Here is a 20,981-nt window from a genome sequence, read left to right as displayed (position 1 = left end):
AACTCTATCTACCCAGGAAACCCTCATAATTCTTCTATAGGTCCACATTTCAAAAGCGTTAAGTCGTCTCATTGTGTCTAGATTTAAAGTCCATGATTCCACTCCATAGTATAGTACACTGTATACGTAACATTTGGTTAGGCGTACTTTAAGAGCTAATTTTCTCAATTCTTTTGCTGTTACGCCATAAAAAATAGAAGCTAAATATTTTATTTGAGTGGATATTTCAGCTTCTTTTCTACAGTTATTCCACACTACAGCTATGTCTGATAATGAGAGTTTAGTCGAAGAAGATGCATCTGTTTATCAATTAGTGAAGTCTATGGTCGACTACATGGTCACTTCGTCCATAGACATTGCTAAAAACAATCACGCTAAGATGTACACCAAAAAGGAAACAGTTAGAAAGAGAACAAAAAATGAAAAAGCACCTGGCGAAAGAAAAAAGCAGAAATTATCATCTGTCGCTAGTGACCACAAAATAAAATAAATCGTGTATAAAAACACCTGCATAAGGAAGTGTTCAGGAGTGATAAATGAAGCGAGACGAGAAGATATTAATCAGCAGTATTGGGAACTTAACACGCAAGCTCAAAGTTTGTTTGTGCACGGTAATTTTAGACAACTAAACAAAAGAAAAAATAATGTTGCAACTGATTCGCGTCGCAAATATTTTTCCTCGTCACGTTAGGCTATGACAAAAGTAATGATCGATTTTTGAAAAATATTAGAGGAACTAATAATAATAATGCTAGTGTTCCAAAATAAGATCAATGAGGGCACGGACCAGCTTTGAATTTTATTGACAAACAACCGATCGTTGAACATATAATGTCTTTTTGACCTACCGTATCTCATTATCGTCGGGAGCATGCTCCAAATCGTCTATACTTACCATCGGATATTTCAATTACAATGATGTACAATGACTACAAAATAAAGAATCCTAATTATCAGGGTAGTTATGAGCTCTATCGTCAGGAAATTGCAAAACTCAACATAAAAACACGCAATAAGAATACAAATCCATTTTTTACTTTATATAGATTTATTCAAATTTTTACTTATTAATACAAAAGTCAATGCAAAGTATCACATTTAAAAATATCTTTAGGGTCGAAATAAACTTTTTGTCATATATAAAAAATCAGTACAATACTTCTTAAAGAATATTAGCTATTCTATCAGTTCTATTTCTTTGTTGGAAACTAGTACTACATCTTCAGGTGCAATAACGTCACTGCTGTCTTCAATTTTGGTTTCTTCGATTTTCAGAAATGACTTTAATTCTCCCAACTCGTTTGCTTCATCAAACATATCGTAATCCTAAAAGAAAGTAAAGAAAAAGTTTTTATATTTGGGTGTTATTAGCGTATATCTACTGTACTACTACACAAACTATTTTTTAATTAGTATTTCATATAAGTCTGTACACAAAAACAAAAAAAAATTATTGATCACCATCGGTGTATTTTGAGAACAAAGATTCAACGGTAAATTTGCAAAGCCCATTAAGCTATAAACTATAGCAGAAGCCACAGTTAGAATGCAGTGTTGGTCTTATGGCGCGCAGCGATGCCGCTCATTTCGGCACAATGGTAGGTGTGTGGTAGTTTGGTGATAGACTGAGAAGTCAGGACCGTACGCCCTTCTTTTCAAAAATCTTTACTCGTTAATTTAACTGAGCTAAATAAGACAATAAACAAAAAAAAACAAGTTAATTCTATAAAAAATGCCTGTATACATAAAATATCTAATACCTTGTAAATTCTTAATACTTATATACAAAAAAATACAAGTAGTTTACCCTATATGACACGAAAAATATATATAGATAAAATACACAAGAAGATCATAGAAAAATGTACTCTACGTACAGTACTAAAAAAACAAATAAGCATTAAATCTGAGATATTGCTCGTTAATTAATACTAATGGTAAGGCGGCAGTCTCAAAATCTTAACAGCATATTTTTCCGCAATTATTTCAATTTTGTACTTGTCGTACTCGTCTCTAAATGCAGCCACACTATCCAGTAACTCATTTTTTGGGAAATCAAATTTGCGGTAGTGGTAAGACGCGTTATCCAAAACGGCAACGTTTTCTTTGTCTTTTGGCAAGTTTAGAATTAACCTCTTCTCAAACCATCCTTCATATAGATCCCGTCCATTTCGTCGTGATAATCAGCGGTTCCCTTCTTGGTCAAGAAAGTTAATTCGGCCCATGCCACAAAAATAGTTTCGATTCCAGCATGAAGAAGAAAAAACCGAGGAACTCTTTGGGTTGGTGGTTTCAGTCCCGTAGAGAGCCCTTTTATGAAGGCATCTCGGGGATTCTTGATCGTTGTGTCACTTCATTTCTTTTTGACTGAAGCAGCGATGTGAATCCAAGACTCATCGGTATAAACAAGGTTTACCTTCTTTAGGGGTTTATAACCTTCTTCTTCATTGTTTTATTTACTGAGGTAACTGTGTCTCCAGGATATGATATCTTTTCTTTCCATCATTATCGAATCTCGACCTCTCTTACCTTATTTAAAACCCATGTCATTTAGTAACCTACGAAATGTGGTTTTTGAAAAAGCTGGTAGGTCCTCATCACCCTTCACTCTGTTCATTATGCTGTCGACGATTGGTGGTATGTTTTCAAAAAATTCTGGACAATTTTCCTTTTTCGAGATTTCACCCCCTCATCGTAAGTATTCAAATTTTGCGAACACTCACACCGCACATTTTCGAAACTTTTTCCATAGTAATAGTCAAGCTGTCGCCATTTTTTAAGTTTAGATGAGAGTTTAATACATTCAAAACCACACGTTTTACTTGCACACTTTGAGTTATACCCTGTTTTCAAATGACGACAGATACTGACAACGGCTCCATGATGCAGGTACTTTCATCCGCTTGTGACAATGAAATAGAACTGAGCTTTCATAGCTTTTGCCAACAAGTTTTTGGTCTAATAGCCAGTACCCAAATCGACAAAGAAACATGTTTGCTTTGCATGTTGGCGTGGACAATGGGGATTAAAACTGACTCGCTTCTCCTAATGATTTTATGATGCTCTTTATTTCCCAAAGAATGTATTTACAAAGGAAGCTATCAAAATTGGTAAATATAGATAAGCTATCGACAATAAGTTTTTGATATATTTTACTTTTTTTATAGTATTTTTCTTCATGTTATTGTTTAGTTCAACAATGTAACTCTCTTATTTATACATCGATGATTGAATCATGCTTTAGTTGAAACGATAATGATAGTGTTTTATACAACAGTAGGCAATTATTAATTATTGTGTGCGCGTATATTCCGGTGCAATGATTCTTAAATCCGGTCCTGATGCGCCGCTCAGAGCAAACCGGCAACGTGGTCGATCGTTCTCCCGTAAGAAATACATTGCCTATCTTACCTGCACTGCATTCTAACTGTGGCTTCTACTATAGTATCGGATCAAGTGATTCAATAAGCCATTATTATTTAATATTTATGGATGTGGTAATAATATAAATGCGCAAAGAAAAATAGGAGAAAATTCTGGCTGTAGCGGACAAACAAAGCAATTTTCGGATCCAAAAAGTCTAATGGACAAACAACTATAAAACAATCTGGCGAAAATAAGAAGCATTCCGAAGCAATTATACAGATTTACACGACAATAGCGAAATCGAAGTAGTCGATGAAATATTAGATTAAGTATAAACCACACTTAAAATATGAAAAATTAAAAAGCGCAGAAATAGATTGGATAAAATAGAATTGATTAAATAACAAAATATACCGATGGTCAAAAAAACACGTAGAATGACAAATATTTTTTAAATATTTATTTATAGAAGTATACGTTATAATATTCTTAATATTTTCGTCAAAATATTATTAATGAGTGGCTCCTACTTGATTTTCAATACACTCAGTTACTCTATGGCGCATTGTTCAAATTAAGTGTAAAATTTAATAACTAGAGGTGATCTACTTCCCAAACATATAGCACCACATACCATAATGCTTGGTTGTCTTGCTGTATGACGTTCAACAGCCAAGTCTATATTTCGTCTCTCACCTCGAAAACGCCTTACCCTTAAGCGCCTATCGGAGCCACCCAAACAAAACCTAGATTTATCACTGAAGCAGACAAAATTCGATTGACCATTCCATTTTTGCCGAGCTCTGCACCATTCTAAGCCCTATGCTGTGATGTCGAAGGTAACACCAAAAGCGCACAATAAGCTCCCAGTGACATTCCAAGTGATCTTTGATTAACTGTTCATCTGGATACTACGCTTCTGTAGCTGTAACTAAATCATCTCTTACTTGATGTACACTGCCCCGTCTATTTCTGAGAGCAATAAGTCTAAGATGGCGCAAACCACGGCCTTGCAATATTCTTGGATGTCCAGACACTCCACGACGCCGATAAGTCTCATTATTGGACCACCTCCAATCTCTTAACACCGTTGACGGATTAGCTTCAACTCTTCGTGAAATTTTCCTCTTTTATGCCTACGCAACGACTCACGACGACCGCGATCTCTTGGCATTTTAAATTTTTTGAGTAAATCAAAAACAATTCAGAATGGCTAAAAATTACAAATAAACTAAAGTGTTTAAAGACACAGAAATAAACTTGCTTATCTTTTTTGTTTTTGCGAAAAAAGAAGAGAAAAACTTAAGTTAAAGAAATGATAGCTAGGTAAAAACTCACATATATATTTTTAGACAATGCTTATAAAGAAATACTTTTGATCCAAATAAATAATCGTATAAATAGTGTTTTTTTTTTTTTGGCCATCAATATATTAGAAGAACAATATGGATTCCGAAAACGACACTGTAATAACATATTTGTAATATATTTATATAATATATTTGTAATCAAACAGTTCATCAAGAAATGCAGGTTATTTAACTTTAAAACCCATGTAACTTTCATTGACTTCGAAAAAGCTTTTGATGCAAATCGAATAAGAAATGCGTACCGAGCTAATTGTGTACGCTATAAAAGAGAAGATGATTACAAAGATCAATAGAGACAGTATATTTACAAGATGAAAACAAAAGATGACCCAAAAAAATACTTAATTAAAATTCAAAATACAAGAAAGATAGTTATTATACCCTTGTGAAGATGGAACAGGCAAATTTTAATCTCTGCAGTAAAGAAGAAAATTTAAAGTTTGTGTATGAATACTTACCCCACAATAAATCCCATCATTAAATAACTGAGGAGGTAGTGGATGTTTCGGAACAGGATCATTTAGAGTTCCTCCCAGAGACGTGGCATTTAACTGCATATACGCTTTCGGTTTTTCACCATCTTCGCCTGTAATATCCACGATTTCATATTTGATAGATTTGGAATCCAAAATAGACAGCACTCTTTGCTGTCGTGATTTAACCTAAAAATGTTAAAAATAAAACCGTTTAAAAATCAAAAGTAATATTGGGAATCGATCAAATATGGCGCTCGTACTTTGAAGATTCTCCTTTATACTTAATTAGCACATATAAATGTCTTACTATGCAGGCGATTATGTCTTTGCTCACTGTTATGTGGGGCAATACTGTAGTTGATAGAAAGAGTCCTCAGTGTTGGATTTTTTAATCTCCCTTGCTCTTTATTTTCGTCAACTGTTACCATCCACTCTTGGATGTAAGTCTCTTCCAATTGTTTACATCTTTCTCTCTCCTGTGCTAATTTTATCCACTTGTAACAAAAGTCAATATACTTCCTACATTCTCTGTTAGTTTGGTTTGTTGTTTTCCGAGAAAATTTTAAAAGATTTAAAAGGTTTTCGAAGTAATTGGTAGTACACAATAAAAAAACTTTTGTTCTTCATCGGTTGCCTATTAACAGTTTACCTTAGTTGCCCCATTAGTGTAGGAAGTATACAAAAGGATATAAATTTGTAAAAGGAACATTAGAGAATGGAATTCGAGCAGAGTACCAGGTAATCGGGCATCGGAAAAGCTAGATCCGCCTTCAATCGGATGGGGGCCTTCTTCAAGAGTCACAACCTCTCTCTTGATACAAAAGTAAGAAAGCTGCGATGCTACGTCTTCCCTGTCCTTTTTTATGGTGTTGAACTGTGGACCTTGATCGAAGATATGTGCAGAAAACTGGAAGCATTTGAGATGTGGCTATATCGGAGAATGCTTAAGATCCCGTGGACTGACCGGCTCACAACTGAGGAGGTCCTCAGAAGAATGAATAAGAACCGAGAGGTACTGGCCACCATCAAATCTCGAAAGTTACAGTTCTTCGGACATATTATGCGAAATGAATCCAGATATGCTCTCTTTTAAGCCATCCTGCAAGGAAAAATATTTAGAAAACGAGGTCCAGGAAGAAGAAGAATCATCCGTGTCATCCGTGTTTGTAGGTCATCTTCATTTTCGGCTGTTATTATGGCGTCGTCGGCGTAGCATGTTATCCTTATTTCCTTTTCTCCCATTCTATATCCTCTTCTTTTTTTAACTTTCTTTATGATTTCATCCATTATCAGATTAAATATTAATGGGCTCAGCGAATCTCCTTGTCTAATGCCGGTTTCATATTTGATAGGATGCGATGGCTTTCCTTTAGATCTTACCATAGCTATGTTATCTCTATATATATTCTCAATGTATTTTTACTAAATCCAGTGATATTCCCTTTTCATATAATAAATGTATCGCGTCCCAAATTCTCACTGTATCAAACGCTTTCTTCAAATCTATCAGACACATATATGCTGGTTTGTTGTATTCCAGCGACTTTTCTTTTATTTGTCTTATTACAAAAACTGCATCCGTGCATGATCTTCCTGTCCGAAATCCTTACTGTTACTCTTGCAGAGATATTCGTTCGTTTATTTTTGTCGCTATTATTCCTGTTGTCAATTTGAGTGTTTATTTAATAGATTTATTGCTCGATAATTATTGGGATCTTTATTATCTCCTTTTTTGAAGAACATGATCGCTCTCCTCCATTAATCTGGTATTCTGTTCGTGGTGATTATTTTATTAATAAGAAGTTGCAGTTGTTGTACAAGGTGATCACCTCCATATTTTAAGAGTTTATTTGGTATTTGATCTTCTCCTGGTGACTTTCTGTTTTTTAATTTGTTTATTCCTTCTTTCACATCGTTTTGGGAGATTTCGGTCTTTTCCTCAGTTATTATATTTGGCGTTTCTGGTAAAGGTTCTTCGTTTTGTTTTTTAAACATTTCTGTCAGGAAGGCCACCCATGTATCCTCTTGTATGTGTCTATTTCAACTAGTTCTTTCATTTCGCTTCTTTGATGTTTTATGAAGCGCCATACTTGTTTCTGTTGTCCATAGAAATCCATCTCTAGTCCTTTTGTGAATCTTTCCCAGTAATCTGTTTTTGTTTTTCTTGCCAATTGATGAGTTTCAGTTCTTATTCTTTTATATTCTTCATATGATTCATTCGTTTTTTCTGACTTATATTTTAGGAAAGCTTTCTTTTTTGGTGACATTTTTGTTTAAACTCTAGTGTAAACCATGGTGTTTTCGTTGACCACTTTTTGATTATTATTTTCGTTCCAAGGGCTTCTCGGGCAGCACCCAGAATACTTTTCTTAAGTTTTCTCCAGCTAGTCTCAATATTCTCCATTTGTATTTTTTGTTCTAGCCTTTTTTGATATAATGATTTTATAGTCATCTCTTAAATTTTCTATTTTTATTATTTCCTCTGCATTGGTTTGTTTAAGCTTCTCTTTCCATCTTTCATTGAATCTAATTTTACCAAGTACCAAATAGTGATCGCTTCCCTCATTGGGTGACCTCAAACTTCTCACATCCGCTATCTGTTTACGGTGAATATTTCAGTTTGTGACCACATAATCTATCATTGATCTCTGTCCTCTTGTATTTTCAAACGTGTATTTGTGTTGACTTTTATGATCAAAAAATGTGTTGGTTATCCTTAGTTCGTTTGATGATCAGAATTCCACCATTCTTTTTCCGTTTTTATTTTTTATTCCGTTTTATATTATTCCAGATTTTTATTTAACGTAAGATATTCTAATACACTCCAATTCAATTCCAGGTTATAGAACAATTTGAAGAATTTCAATATAGTTTTACTGCGATCCTTATTCCTAAAAATAATTTATGATACTTTCTAAACATAAAACTATAAAAAATGTTCAAACAATGAGCCATTTTGTACTAAACAGTATCCCAATCGATTATAAAATTCTCGTCTAACATTAGCCAGAACTAGTGGCGTTATTTTTGCACTCTTCAATAACTCGTCTTTTTAAATGCTTCAATATCTGAAAATTTTTGGTCAGAATAGATTTTTTATTTTAAATGCCTCAAGCTAAAATAATCGTTTGGAGCTAGATTTCTCGATCTCGGAGGCTACTTAATGTTACAGTTAGGTCCAATTAAACAATTATTAAAGCTGTTTTTGAGGAATTCCTTAATCGCTAGTTATTGTGCGCAGGGCATCCATCCATTTGAAATCAAATTTCTTCTTCATCTGGAGCTATTTCTGCAAATCTCGGTAAAATCTCTTCTTGTAGCAAGTCTAAAAACTTGAAAAACATAGAAAAATACTCCAATAATATTGTGTCCTAACCATTTTTTGACGATATTGGGTACGGCTTTCAGTAATATCCTCAGGCTTCTTGTCGACCAAATCTTATTTATAATTTTGAACATTTGGTTAATTATTTAATGTAAATATACATTCATCACTAGACTTCGGCAAATATGCATATTGCATATTTTGCATATTGTGCATATTTTATGCAAATATTTCATATTTTGGCATATTTGTATAAAAGTTTGCATAAAGTGCATAAAAGTTCAGATTTTTATACTGTATGAAAATTTTTAAACATACCAATTTATTTCAATTCTTGTATAAAATTTTGTAGTCATTTTAATCAAGAAATGATCTAAGTACTTAATCTCTACAGGTACAAAACATTTACAATTTCAAAGAAGATCAATTTAGGTAGCCCTCAACATTCTTAGAAAGTCTCGGTCACTGAGGCATTCAGTTATTGGATAATCGCTAAGGGTTCGCTCATTTGCATTTTATGATCTAATTCCCAAATCTATCTACAATTTATTGTATCTTAACAGCAGGTAAACGGCTAATAGTTTTGTTCCTAATTTAGGGATTTTCCAAAATCTCACAGTTTATTGAATTAGGTACCTAAACATTTCTAATTTGATGCTCAGATTTGTAAATCATTTTTGTTTTGATATTCAAAGCGTAAACACTCGTTGTGCGTAACAAAAAGGAAGATTGTGATTTTATAATGCCTAAAACAACCAGTGCTTCAACTTGGATTAAACCTTATAAAGAGCTGTCTATGGATATGGGAAAAATCTACTGTTCAGTCTGTGGCAAAATTGTAAGTATCTAATATTTTCTATTAAATATCTAATATTTCATACATACAGGGTGTTTCCAAATGACACTTACAACGTTTGACTGTAGATACTTCTCGAAAAATTGAACAAAACGATATAGTTAATGAGGGGTCAAACTTATTTACTTTTCGAGATACAGGGTGTTAAAATTAAAAAAAAATTAAATTCTTTTAGTTAATAACAACAATAACTTTAAAACCAATAAACGTATTTACTTGAAATTTAGTACTCGTAGGTTGTTTTTAAATGAAAAATAGCTTCCTTTAGTGAGAAAAAATTGTCCATGGTACAATACAATGGTGTGTATTTAGAAAAATTTTTCACCTTTACTTTTTTTTATGAAATCAGCTATTCTAAAACACAATTATTTTTATTGTAATTGAATTAACAAAAAAAAAAACTTTTGTTGAATTTTAAAATAAGTTATATGATGTACTAATGGTTAGTAACAAAAACTAACTTGTGGATTAATACTGCATTTAAAACACTTAGCGAGTGTTTTTTTTCCAAACCAGTTATTTGATTAACCAAAAACACCTTGTATATTTTTATATTTTAAAGGTTGGGTTAAAATAAAGGTTTTTATTTTTATTTATATATGAGAAGAAATTTCAGATAGACCAACATGTGAGAACTGCTTCACACATTGCAAAAAAAAAGGGAAAATAGGAGGAAAACATCAAACTTCAATGGCTAAATGTTTTCACTCTACTTCAAAAAAATTAGATGAGCAAGAAACTTTTAATGAAGACTTGTGTCGCGCATTAGTGTCTGCAAACATACCGCTTTCAAAATTAGCAAATGTAAATTTTAGTTCGTTTCTAAAAAAATATTGCAAACTTAATGTTCCAAGTGATCGGTCTCTAAGAAGAAATAATGTGAACGGGCTATACTCGTCGGTGTTAATTAATATTAAGGAAGAAATTGCAGATAATTATTTTTACATATCTGCAGACGAAACCACTGATTCCTCAGGAAAGTATATTGCTCATTTATTGATTGGTGTTCTTAAAGAAGATACCTTACCAAAATCTCATCTTATTTCATGCCAGCAACTTGAGAAAACAAATGCTTTAACAATTTCGCGTTTTATACAAGAAACATTAGCAACTTTTTTTCTTCCGACAACTATTCCTTCTAATAAATTACTGCTTATTTTATCTAATGCTGCTCCTTATATGGTGAAAGCAGGACAAAATTTAAAAATATTTTTCCCAGATTTAATACATGTTACTTGTGTAGCGCATGGATTAAACAGAGTTGCAGAGGAAATACGACAAAAGTTTCCTCTTGTAAATACCATGATATCCAGTGTCAAAAAAGTATTTCTTAAATCTCCTATAAGAATTCAACTTTATAAAGAAATGCAAAGAAATTCAAAATCTATGGAAAAAAATAAAGGTTACCATATTCTTTCTGAAGTAGTCAGTGTTCTAGCTGGAAATATTTCGAAAACAATTAATTTAGAACCAAATGTTTTGGTTAGTTTGAAAAATGCTCCCGTTACATCAGTTGATGTTGAACGAAGTTTTTCCATATATAAATATATGTACTCAGACAGAAGCCACAAGTTTTTGTTAGAAAATTTTGAACACCACTTGGTCATTTATTGTTACCATAATTCTAAATAAGTTTATTCATACTCAAAAATGATGTAGTTACTTAAAATAAATGTAAATCTTAATGAATAGTAGGAAATATTTAGTTATGTACACTTTTTTTTAAATAAAATTGTTACTATTTTACGATTTTTTATTTATTTGTATGCATATTTTGTAAAATATTTGCATATTTTCGGGTAAACACGTGCATATTTATGCGCATATTTTCTACATTTTTATTTGCATATTTGCCGAAGTCTATTCATCACTAAACAAAATATTTTTAAAAATCGTCTGCCTGTATTAGCCCTCTTTTATATAAAATTAGCTTTAATTTGGTATAAAAATAATACATATACGTCATGAGCAGCGTAATTTATTTAAAAAATAATTGAACAAAATAAAATTTTTGTCAAAAATAATTACTAATTTTTACAAATTTAAAATATTTGTGGCCAGTTTTTGACTGGCAATCTATTATTATTGTATTCTCCTAATTTTAAATGTATGTAAAAAATGTGAGTTTAGGGATCTTAGGCTATAACAAATATTAACATTCCCGAGTAAATGAGTTTATTTATTATTTATTTATTAATTCCCAATAGTATTATCCATAAGGGAAAGAGGTTTTTTCGCCAAAAAGTTACTTATTCCGGTTTTTCAATGGATGTACTGTATAATTTTACGTCTTGTAAAAGTCATTGTTACGACCTGTTTTTGATAAAATAATTCCTGTGCGGAGTATTTCAATGAACAAAATGGTTCAGTGGTCACAATTCACCACAGAAGACGCCAAGAACCTCAGAAACAAAAAACGCAGAACTGATAACAAAAATTTTAATATTTTATTTACAAGAGAGAGAAAAAAGAGAGAGAGAAACAGAGTTTTTGTGGTTTAATAGATGTCACGAAATTTATATAAAATTATTAATCATCGAAGTATTAAAAAGATATTATTAATTATCTTAAGTAGGTAGCTTTAAAAAAAAAGAATGAATTTAAAAAAATAAATCTAAGTAGGTATATAAAAATACCCTTATACGATGAATTTCCGAATATTTGAGACGAAGTGTCAGACAAGCAACATCCCGATAGCTATGAAACGGAAGACATTTGACCAATGCGTTGTTTCTATTATGACATACGGAGCAGAAACTCTCACAAAAACAACAGCACTAAAAATACGAGTGGCACAAAGGCGCATGGAAAGATCGATTCTCGGCGTGACAAAAAAAAGACAAAATAAGGAACCAAGACCTAAGGAAAAGAACAGGTATCACTGATGTCGTCGAACGTATAGCCGAGCTGAAATGGAATTGGGCAGGTCACATAGCGAGAGTAAAAGATGGACCAGAAAACTAATTGACTGGCTCCCAAGAGAAGACAAACGAAGCAGAGGACGTCCACCAACACGCTGGATGGACAAAACATTAAACGAATATCCAAGAAATGGCAACAAGACGCACAGAACCATAAAGAGTGGCGAAAAATGGGAGAGACCTATGTCCAGAAATGGACAGAAGAGGTTGCATGATGATGATGATGTCAGAAAAGACAAAAAAGAAACGAAATGAAAATGAATGTTAACAGAGAAAGAAGTAAAGGGTGGAAAAAGGACAGTAAATGCCGTTTGAATATGTGAAGAGGATGACAGAAGATAAAGAGACGATATCGAAGACGCAACGTAAAGGACTTGCAAGAGGATTTAAGTTATGACAGGAAAATATGGAGTACAAAAATTACAGGGCAAAGTATATATATATATATATATATATATATATATATATATATATATATATATATATATATATATAGTACGGTAAAATCGATACTTTCCACTTCAATGATCGATGCAATTAACCGTGAACGACTCAGTTCAAGGTAAACAAAGTGAGAACGTGACCTCGTTTACATTTATGATGGAACATACAATACGTACCTCGGTATTACAAGAAACTCCAGTAATATACACTTGCACAACCATTTTAATAAAAACACAACACACTAACAGATTACTCGAACAACAAATTTTTGTTTTTTAGGAATTACAAATTCATTGTGGTTATCTTTATTTGTGTTTAAGCCTAGTTATCAACCAGTAATCTAAAGTATTCATGAGATAAGTGTACAACTAACTGTTTTGTAAGTGACGACTACGACAACTAGTTTTATGGCATAATTATGCCGATTTTGTGAGTGGGACGACAATTTCATCAACCTCTAGACCACTGAGTTACCACGAAGTACCGGACAGTATAAAAAAGTTTGTAATTACGTTATACAGTATGTAGAAAAAATATCTTGACTGCTAGGAGAAGGCCGCACAATTTGAACCCTATTACGCGCAGTTAATATTACACCACAGAATACAGAAAATAGTTTTAATGATATTAAAAATAATTTTAAATAAAAACTTTGTGTGTAATTTGGACTTTCGCCATGCTAATTGGTTTTGTTTGTCGTGTAGTTTGGTTTTACTGGTTTTTATTTGAAAACTTAACTGTTAACATCAGCAATATTCGCACAATCTCATGTACCCACCACTTACTTGTTTCGTACCTAATCCAAGCTTCCTCGTAGCTTTCTCCACAAAAAAGGCAACAAGTTTCTTTACCAGTATCACATTTGTAGTTTGTCTTTTATTTAAATTTGCATCTGCTGCTCTTCTTTTCCTTTTCGTTTCTTTTTTGTCGTTGGTTTCCTTGTTGATGTTCTCCTTTGCCGCTGGTAATTTTCGTTTTGATTCGGATTTGTTTTTGGGGTTTGTTGAATTTCTAACAGTTCTTTACAGGATGTTGCAGTTAGCATTACCTCTGAGGGAAGTAATTCTCTTTTTCTTTCGAGGTTCTATTGATATATGCTTGAAGGTAAAGAGTGAATTATTTTCATCGGAATATACCTACAGTACATTCAACCAACTTTCACCTCTAAACGATTAATGGAATTCATAGAAAACCTGTCGTTGTAGTAAAAGGCAGGGTAAACTGCACTGGAGTTCTACATAATCTTTTTAATTACATACTTACTTTGTTTAGAAATGGAATTTAAATATTAGTGTTTATTTGGCTAATAATGAATGTATAAATATAATGGTTAACCTGCTGTACAATTATTTTGTAAATAACATTTTAATAGTGTACTTACTCATTATTTCAATTTATAAATTATCATCATCGTCACTAAATTTCACTAATTTTATTTTCCCGGATCCACTACTCTTCTATTATTTTTTCACATTTATTTATAGTTTTGGCCCATATTTCTGAAGTTGCAGTTTTAAAAGCTTCTTGTCACATTTCCCTAACTGTATCGTCACTGGATCCACTGCATCCAACGTGATTATTATAATACGTTTTACATATATTCCCCATTCGATACAAAATATTGCGAATTTAAAATTGTTCTCCATCAGGTAAGTCAATGCTCCTAGAATGTTTACGAGTTGTTTTCTTGTCTTCGTGATACTCAGTCACAGTAAGATCTTCTTGAGAATCTCTGACAGTCTTCATTACAGTTTTTAGCTTACTTTCACTTATCCCGAGTGCGTCAAAAACGCGTTGATTTATACATAAAAACGGGTGTGGCAGTCCAGTAAGACTGCCGGTAGAAGTTATACTTCTATACACGCGTTCGCCGTTAAAAATTTATATAGGAGTCAATCTGCACAATCATTACATATGTAATGCTATAGGTAAGAGAGAGCAGAAAGAGAAAAAGAATTAGTTATATAGGTATATGGTGCATCGTTTGCTGTATATAAACATTTGACCTGTAATAGGAGTATAGTAAATGAAGGATTGTATCAATATTTTAATGAAAATATATATTTTTATCTTTATATATGTATAAAAGGAGTTGAATGCAAAAAACTTTACACATACTCTGCAGTAAAATTCATTGTTTATTTTGTTATTAATATAAAAATTAAAATACAATAAATACACTGCAACATAATTCAATATAATAATACAATATAAATTAAAATGTAATATTCATAAGTATTTAAAACTGCCAATATACATAACTTACTTTACGAAGATAAAAATAAAAAACGAACAACTCGGATTATGTTGTAAATTTTCATTTTATTTTAAAATTTATGTTTTTTGCGTATATTACATATATTTAATAAGATTAACGTGAGGTTTTTAAATATTTCAAAAATAAAAAAGAAAATTCATAATTGGGATTCGAACTCACAACCACCAGCGTATGAACCAAACACGTAAAGGATTTGCCAATGAGACATGACAATAACGGATTTCAAAATTGACAGTTCTCGGTAAAACAGTGATTATTTTGAAATACAAAAGCCTAAAATAATTATAAACGTTTAATTTTAAATAATACAAAACATATCACATAAATAATAATATTAATACATATTATATTATATATAATATTATATATTTATATATATATATATATATATACAATATTATATATAATAATATATATAATATTAAATATATATACAAAAGGACCATTTTTATTCTCGAGAGAGGAAAAGAGAAAAAATATATCTTCTATCTCTCTCTTACTCATTATCTTACATATGTAATGGTTTCACAGATTCACTCTCATGCAAATTTCCAACGCCGACCGTGCGTATAGAAGTACCTATAACTTCAATAATGACTTTATGTCACCTTCTGACATTTTGTTGGTTCAATCTCAGACGCGTTTGACAACATAGTAAACGATTTGGAATCTCGCCATTTTACAGCAACAATGTTTTATTAATATTCTTCTTCTTCTTTTGGTGCCTATTCGTTTCGAATATTGGCGATCAGTCTGGCTATTATTATTTTATTATTGCAATTATTTTATTAACTGATGCTTTAAATTTATTAGTTGTTGTTCCATTTCCGTAGAACCATTTCCTCAGCTTTTTTTACCATGATATTCTTATTCTCCCAATTCCTCGCTTTCCGAATACTTTGCTTTGAAGGATTATTTTCAGTAATCTGTGTTTAGTTCCGTTTCTCATTATGTGTCCGAGATATTCTAACGTTCTCCTTTTAATCGTATACATTACTTCTCGTTCTTTCCCCATTCTTCGTAGTACAGTCTCGTTGGTTATCTTGTCCGTCCATGATATCCTCAGAATTATTCTGTATAGCTACATCTCGAAGGCTTTAAGTTTTTTCTCCATTGCTTCAGTGAGAGTCCAGGATTCAACTCTGTAGTATAATATCGAAAAGATATAACATCGTAGGAGCCTTACTTTTATCTCCAGATTAAGGTTGTGGCTTTTAAAGAATTTGGCTATGTTGTTGAATGCACTCCTAGCCTTCTCTATTCTATATTTTAGTTCCTGTGAGTGATCCCATTGTTTGTTTACTATTGCTCCAAGATAGGTAAACTGTTTTACTCGGTCCACTGGTGTATTCTTGATAAGCAGTTGAACGTGTCTAATTTTACTTTTGCTGATTACTATTAATTTAGTTTTTAAATTTTGATATGATTACTAGACTTCGGCAAATATGCATATTGCATATTTTGCATATTGTGCATATTTTATGCAAATATTTCATATTTTGGCATATTTGTATAAAAGTTTGCATAAAGTGCATAAAAGTTCAGATTTTTATACTGTATTTGAAAATTTTTAAACATACCAATTTATTTCAATTCTTGTATAAAATTTTGTAGTCATTTTAATCAAGAAATGATCTATCTACAATTTATTGTATCTTAACAGCAGGTAAACGGCTAATAGTTTTGTTCCTAATTTAGGGATTTTCCAAAATCTCCCAGTTTATTGAATTAGGTACCTAAACATTTCTAATTTGATGCTCAGATTTGTAAATCATTTTTGTTTTGATATTCAAAGCGTAAACACTCGTTGTGCGTAACAAAAAGGAAGATTGTGATTTTATAATGCCTAAAACAACCAGTGCTTCAACTTGGATTAAACCTTATAAAGAGCTGTCTATGGATATGGGAAAAATCTACTGTTCAGTCTGTGGCAAAATTGTAAGTATCTAATATTTTCTATTAAATATCTAATATTTCATACATACAGGGTGTTTCCAAATGACACTTACAACGTTTGACTGTAGATACTTCTCGAAAAATTGAACAAAACGATATAGTTAATAAGGGGTCAAACTTATTTACTTTTCGAGATACAGGGTGTTAAAATTAAAAAAAATTAAATTCTTTTAGTTAATAACAACAATAACTTTAAAACCAATAAACGTATTTACTTGAAATTTAGTACTCGTAGGTTGTTTTTAAATGAAAAATAGCTTCCTTTAGTGAGAAAAAATTGTCCATGGTACAATACAATGGTGTGTATTTAGAAAAATTTTTCACCTTTACTTTTTTTTATGAAGTCAGCTATTCTAAAACACAATTATTTTTATTGTAATTGAATTAACAAAAAAAAAACTTTTGTTGAATTTTAAAATAAGTTATATGATGTACTAATGGTTAGTAACAAAAACTAATTTGTGGATTAATACTGCATTTAAAACACTTAGCGAGTGTTTTTTTTCCAAACCAGTTATTTGATTAACCAAAAACACCTTGTATATTTTTATATTTTAAAGGTTGGGTTAAAATAAAGGTTTTTATTTTTATTTATAGATAGCATGTGAGAAGAAATTTCAGATAGACCAACATGTGAGAACTGCTTCACACATTGCAAAAAAAGGAAAAATAGGAGGAAAACATCAAACTTCAATGGCTTCCAATCTACTTCAAAAAAATTAGATGAGCAAGAAACTTTTAATGAAGACTTGTGTCGCGCATTAGTGTCTGCAAACATACCGCTTTCAAAATTAGCAAATGTAAATTTTAGTTCGTTTCTAAAAAAATATTGCAAACTTAATGTTCCAAGTGATCGGTCTCTAAGAAGAAATAATGTGAACGGGCTATACTCGTCTGTGTTAATTAATATTAACGAAGAAATTGCAGATAATTATTTTTACATATCTGTAGACGAAACCACTGATTCCTCAGGAAAGTATATTGCTCATTTATTGATTGGTGTTCTTAAAGAAGATACCTTACCAAAATCTTATCTTATTTCATGCCAGCAACTTAAGAAAACAAATGCTTTAACAATTTCGCGTTTTATACAAGAAACATTAGCAACTTTTTTTCTTCCGATAACTATTCCTTCTAATAAATTACTGCTTATTTTATCGGATGCTGCTCCTTATATGGTGAAAGCAGGACAAAATTTAAAAAAATTTTGCCAGATTTAATACATGTTACTTGTGTAGCGCATGGATTAAACAGAGTTGCAGAGGAAATACGAAAAAAGTTTCCTCTTGTAAATACCATGATATCCAGTGTCAAAAAAGTATTTCTTAAATCTCCTATAAGAATTCAACTTTATAAAGAAATGCTACCTAACATTCCTCTTCCACCACAACCTATTTTAACGCAATGGGGAACATGGTTAGAAGCAGCTAATTTTTATGCAGATCATTTTGTTAAAATAAAGAACATAATTGATACGTTAACAGATGAAAGTTCCCAATCTCTTTTGGATTCTAAACAAACTTTTCAGAGTAACTTGCTTCAACAAGAACTTTCATTTATAAAATCAAATTTTAGTTTTGTTCAAAAAACAATTACTCAGTTAGAATCACCAAAACTGTCATTGTTCGAAAGTACAGCATTAATAAAAGAATTTGCGTCATGTTGTCGGAACGTTAGAGGTAATATTGAAAAGATATTTTAAAAAAATTTGAAGCTACTATGGAAAAAAATAAAGGTTACCATATTCTTTCTGAAGTAGTCAGTGTTCTAGCTGGAAATATTTCGGAAACAATTAATTTAGAACCAAATGTTTTGGTTAGTTTGAAAAATGCTCCCGTTACATCAGTTGATGTTGAACGAAGTTTTTCCATATATAAATATATGTACTCAGACAGAAGCCACAAGTTTTTGTTAGAAAATTTTGAACACCACTTGGTCATTTATTGTTACCATAATTCTAAATAAGTTTATTCATACTTAAAAATGATGTAGTTACTTAAAATAAATGTAAATCTTAATGAATAGTAGGAAATATTTAGTTATGTACACTTTTTTTTTTTAAATAAAATTGTTACTATTTTACGATTTTTTTATTTATTTGTATGCATATTTTGTAAAATATTTGCATATTTTCGGGTAAACACGTGCATATTTATGCGCATATTTTCTACATTTTTATTTGCATATTTGCCGAAGTCTAATGATTACTTTTAGTTCAAATCTTTCACTTACTTCATTTACTTTGTTTTTATTAGTTGCTGTACATCGGTCTTTATCATATATTTGGGTTCTTGTTAGAACATCCATCATTTTTCGGTGTTGAACTGTGTCAAATGCTTTTTGGTAGTCCACAAAGCAGATGTAGATATCGCAAGTCATATCTCTGCATCTTTGGAATAATACCTGTAGACTAAACAGTGCATCTCTCGTACCTACGCCTTTCATGAATCCAAACTGTGTGTCCTGTATTCTATCTTCGCATAGCTTGTATATTCTGCGGTGTATAATTTTAAGAAAAAGTTTTAGTGTATGGCTCATTAGACTTATTAGCCTATACTCTCCACACTTTTTCGCTTGCTGTTTCTTTGGTAAAATAATAAATTCTGAAACTAGCCAATCTTTTGGAATATTGCCTGTGTGATACATATTATTGAAGATTTTACATAATATTCTTGAAGATTCATCATCAAGAAGTTTAAGAAATTCAGACTGTACTCCGTCTGGTCCTGGAGCTCTCCCTTCTTTTAGTGATATTATGGCTGCTCTTATTTCTGCCACTAGTATATGTGGTCCTGTTTCCGTAGATATTGGAGATAGTTTTCCCTCTCATCAAAAAATAAATTTCGTATGTAATTTTTCCAGGTATTATCAATACTAAACAATTTTCCTTACTCTTCTGTTTTTACATTTGCCTGTAATTTCTCTTACCTTTTTATGCACGTTGAAGTTGTATTTACTTTGTAAAATTTCGATTTCTTGGCGGTTTTTCTCCAGTTTTTTCTGTTTGGTTTCTCTGATCTTTCACTGTATATATCGTTATAATGTTTTATACATAGAGTTATTGTTCTTGTTTTCCTTCTTTCTTCCATCAGCTACAGAATCTCTGTTGTCATCCATGTCTTATTCTTACCTTCTTCATAAAATTGTCTTTAATGTCGCATATCGTTTTATTAAGGGATTCTACCTTCTCTTCTGTGCTTTTCGTTGAATTTTCTATTTATTGTTTTGCTATTTCTTTTACTTCACTACATTTCAGTTTTCTCATGTCATGTTTTTTTACAGTTTTTCCGCGTTTTCTTTAACTTGGTTCTATACACACCCACTAAAGGATTGTGGTCAGATTGAATATCAGTACCTGGATAGGTTTTAACACTGTTGAAACTATTTCGATACCTTTGTTAACAAGTATATAGTCTATTTGGTTTCTTATAATAAAGTCTTCTCCGTTGTCTCTAGGTGATTTCCACGTATACAGGCGTCTAGGTAGTAGTTTGTAAAATGTGTTTAGCACGATTAAGTCATGTTCAGCTGCAAAGATACTCATTGTTTCTCCGCGTTGATTTCTCTCTCCTAATCCATAAGGTGATGGTCTGCTGTGGCTGCATAGACTTGTATAATGTTAATGTTCATCGGTGACGTATTTATTTGTAACAAGAGGATTCTATCGTTCACTGGTATAAAGTTGTTGACATGCTTGGCTATACATTTATGTGTGATAATTTCGACTCCATTTTCATATTTACCATTTTCTGATCCTGAAAAGTATACTCTGTATTCTTCTATGTCACAATAACTTAAGTCAGGCCTCCTCATTTCGCTTGTGCCCATTATTGCTATTTTCATATGTTCCATTTATTTGATTGCGCATTGGATTTTTCCTGATCCATAGTTCAACGTTCTAAGTGGATATTCTTCAGACAATTCGTGTGAATTTTTCTTATAGGTGTGTTATTGGGTATGTCACAGGTATTTTGCATATTAACGACCCG

The 20,981-nt window shown here is 31.7% G+C and overlaps 1 protein-coding gene across 1 annotated transcript; it reads right to left on the bottom strand.

Annotated features, from left to right (window-relative positions):
- Positions 1 to 1,027: 1,027 nt before the first annotated feature.
- LOC140444717 (SH3 domain-binding glutamic acid-rich protein homolog) lies at positions 1,028 to 13,225 on the bottom strand. Its single transcript, XM_072536481.1, has 3 exons — positions 12,935 to 13,225; positions 5,195 to 5,398; positions 1,028 to 1,326 (listed from the first exon to the last, which is right to left on the bottom strand). Exons 1-3 carry the CDS (start codon positions 12,977 to 12,979, stop codon positions 1,177 to 1,179), a joined length of 399 nt encoding a protein of 132 aa, XP_072392582.1. The 5' UTR covers positions 12,980 to 13,225; the 3' UTR covers positions 1,028 to 1,176.
- Positions 13,226 to 20,981: the final 7,756 nt, after the last annotated feature.

This window comes from Diabrotica undecimpunctata, chromosome 6 (assembly GCF_040954645.1).
Source record: "Diabrotica undecimpunctata isolate CICGRU chromosome 6, icDiaUnde3, whole genome shotgun sequence".
Classification (NCBI taxonomy): domain Eukaryota; kingdom Metazoa; phylum Arthropoda; class Insecta; order Coleoptera; family Chrysomelidae; genus Diabrotica; species Diabrotica undecimpunctata.
Note: the sequence above shows the minus strand (reverse complement) of the source record. Positions and strands in the feature narration are given on the sequence as shown.

Bases quoted from the DNA above. Each gene is read 5' to 3' on its own strand.
- LOC140444717 (XM_072536481.1), bottom strand. From the start codon at position 12,979: ATGGTTGTGCAAGTGTATATTACTGGAGTTTCTTGTAATACCGAG. The intron at 5,399-12,934 runs GTACGTATTGTA...TAACATTTTTAG, and splicing joins GAGTTTCTTGTAATACCGAG to GTTAAATCACGACAGCAAAG. The intron at 1,327-5,194 runs GTAAGTATTCAT...ACTTTCTTTTAG, and splicing joins ATGATGGGATTTATTGTGGG to GATTACGATATGTTTGATGA.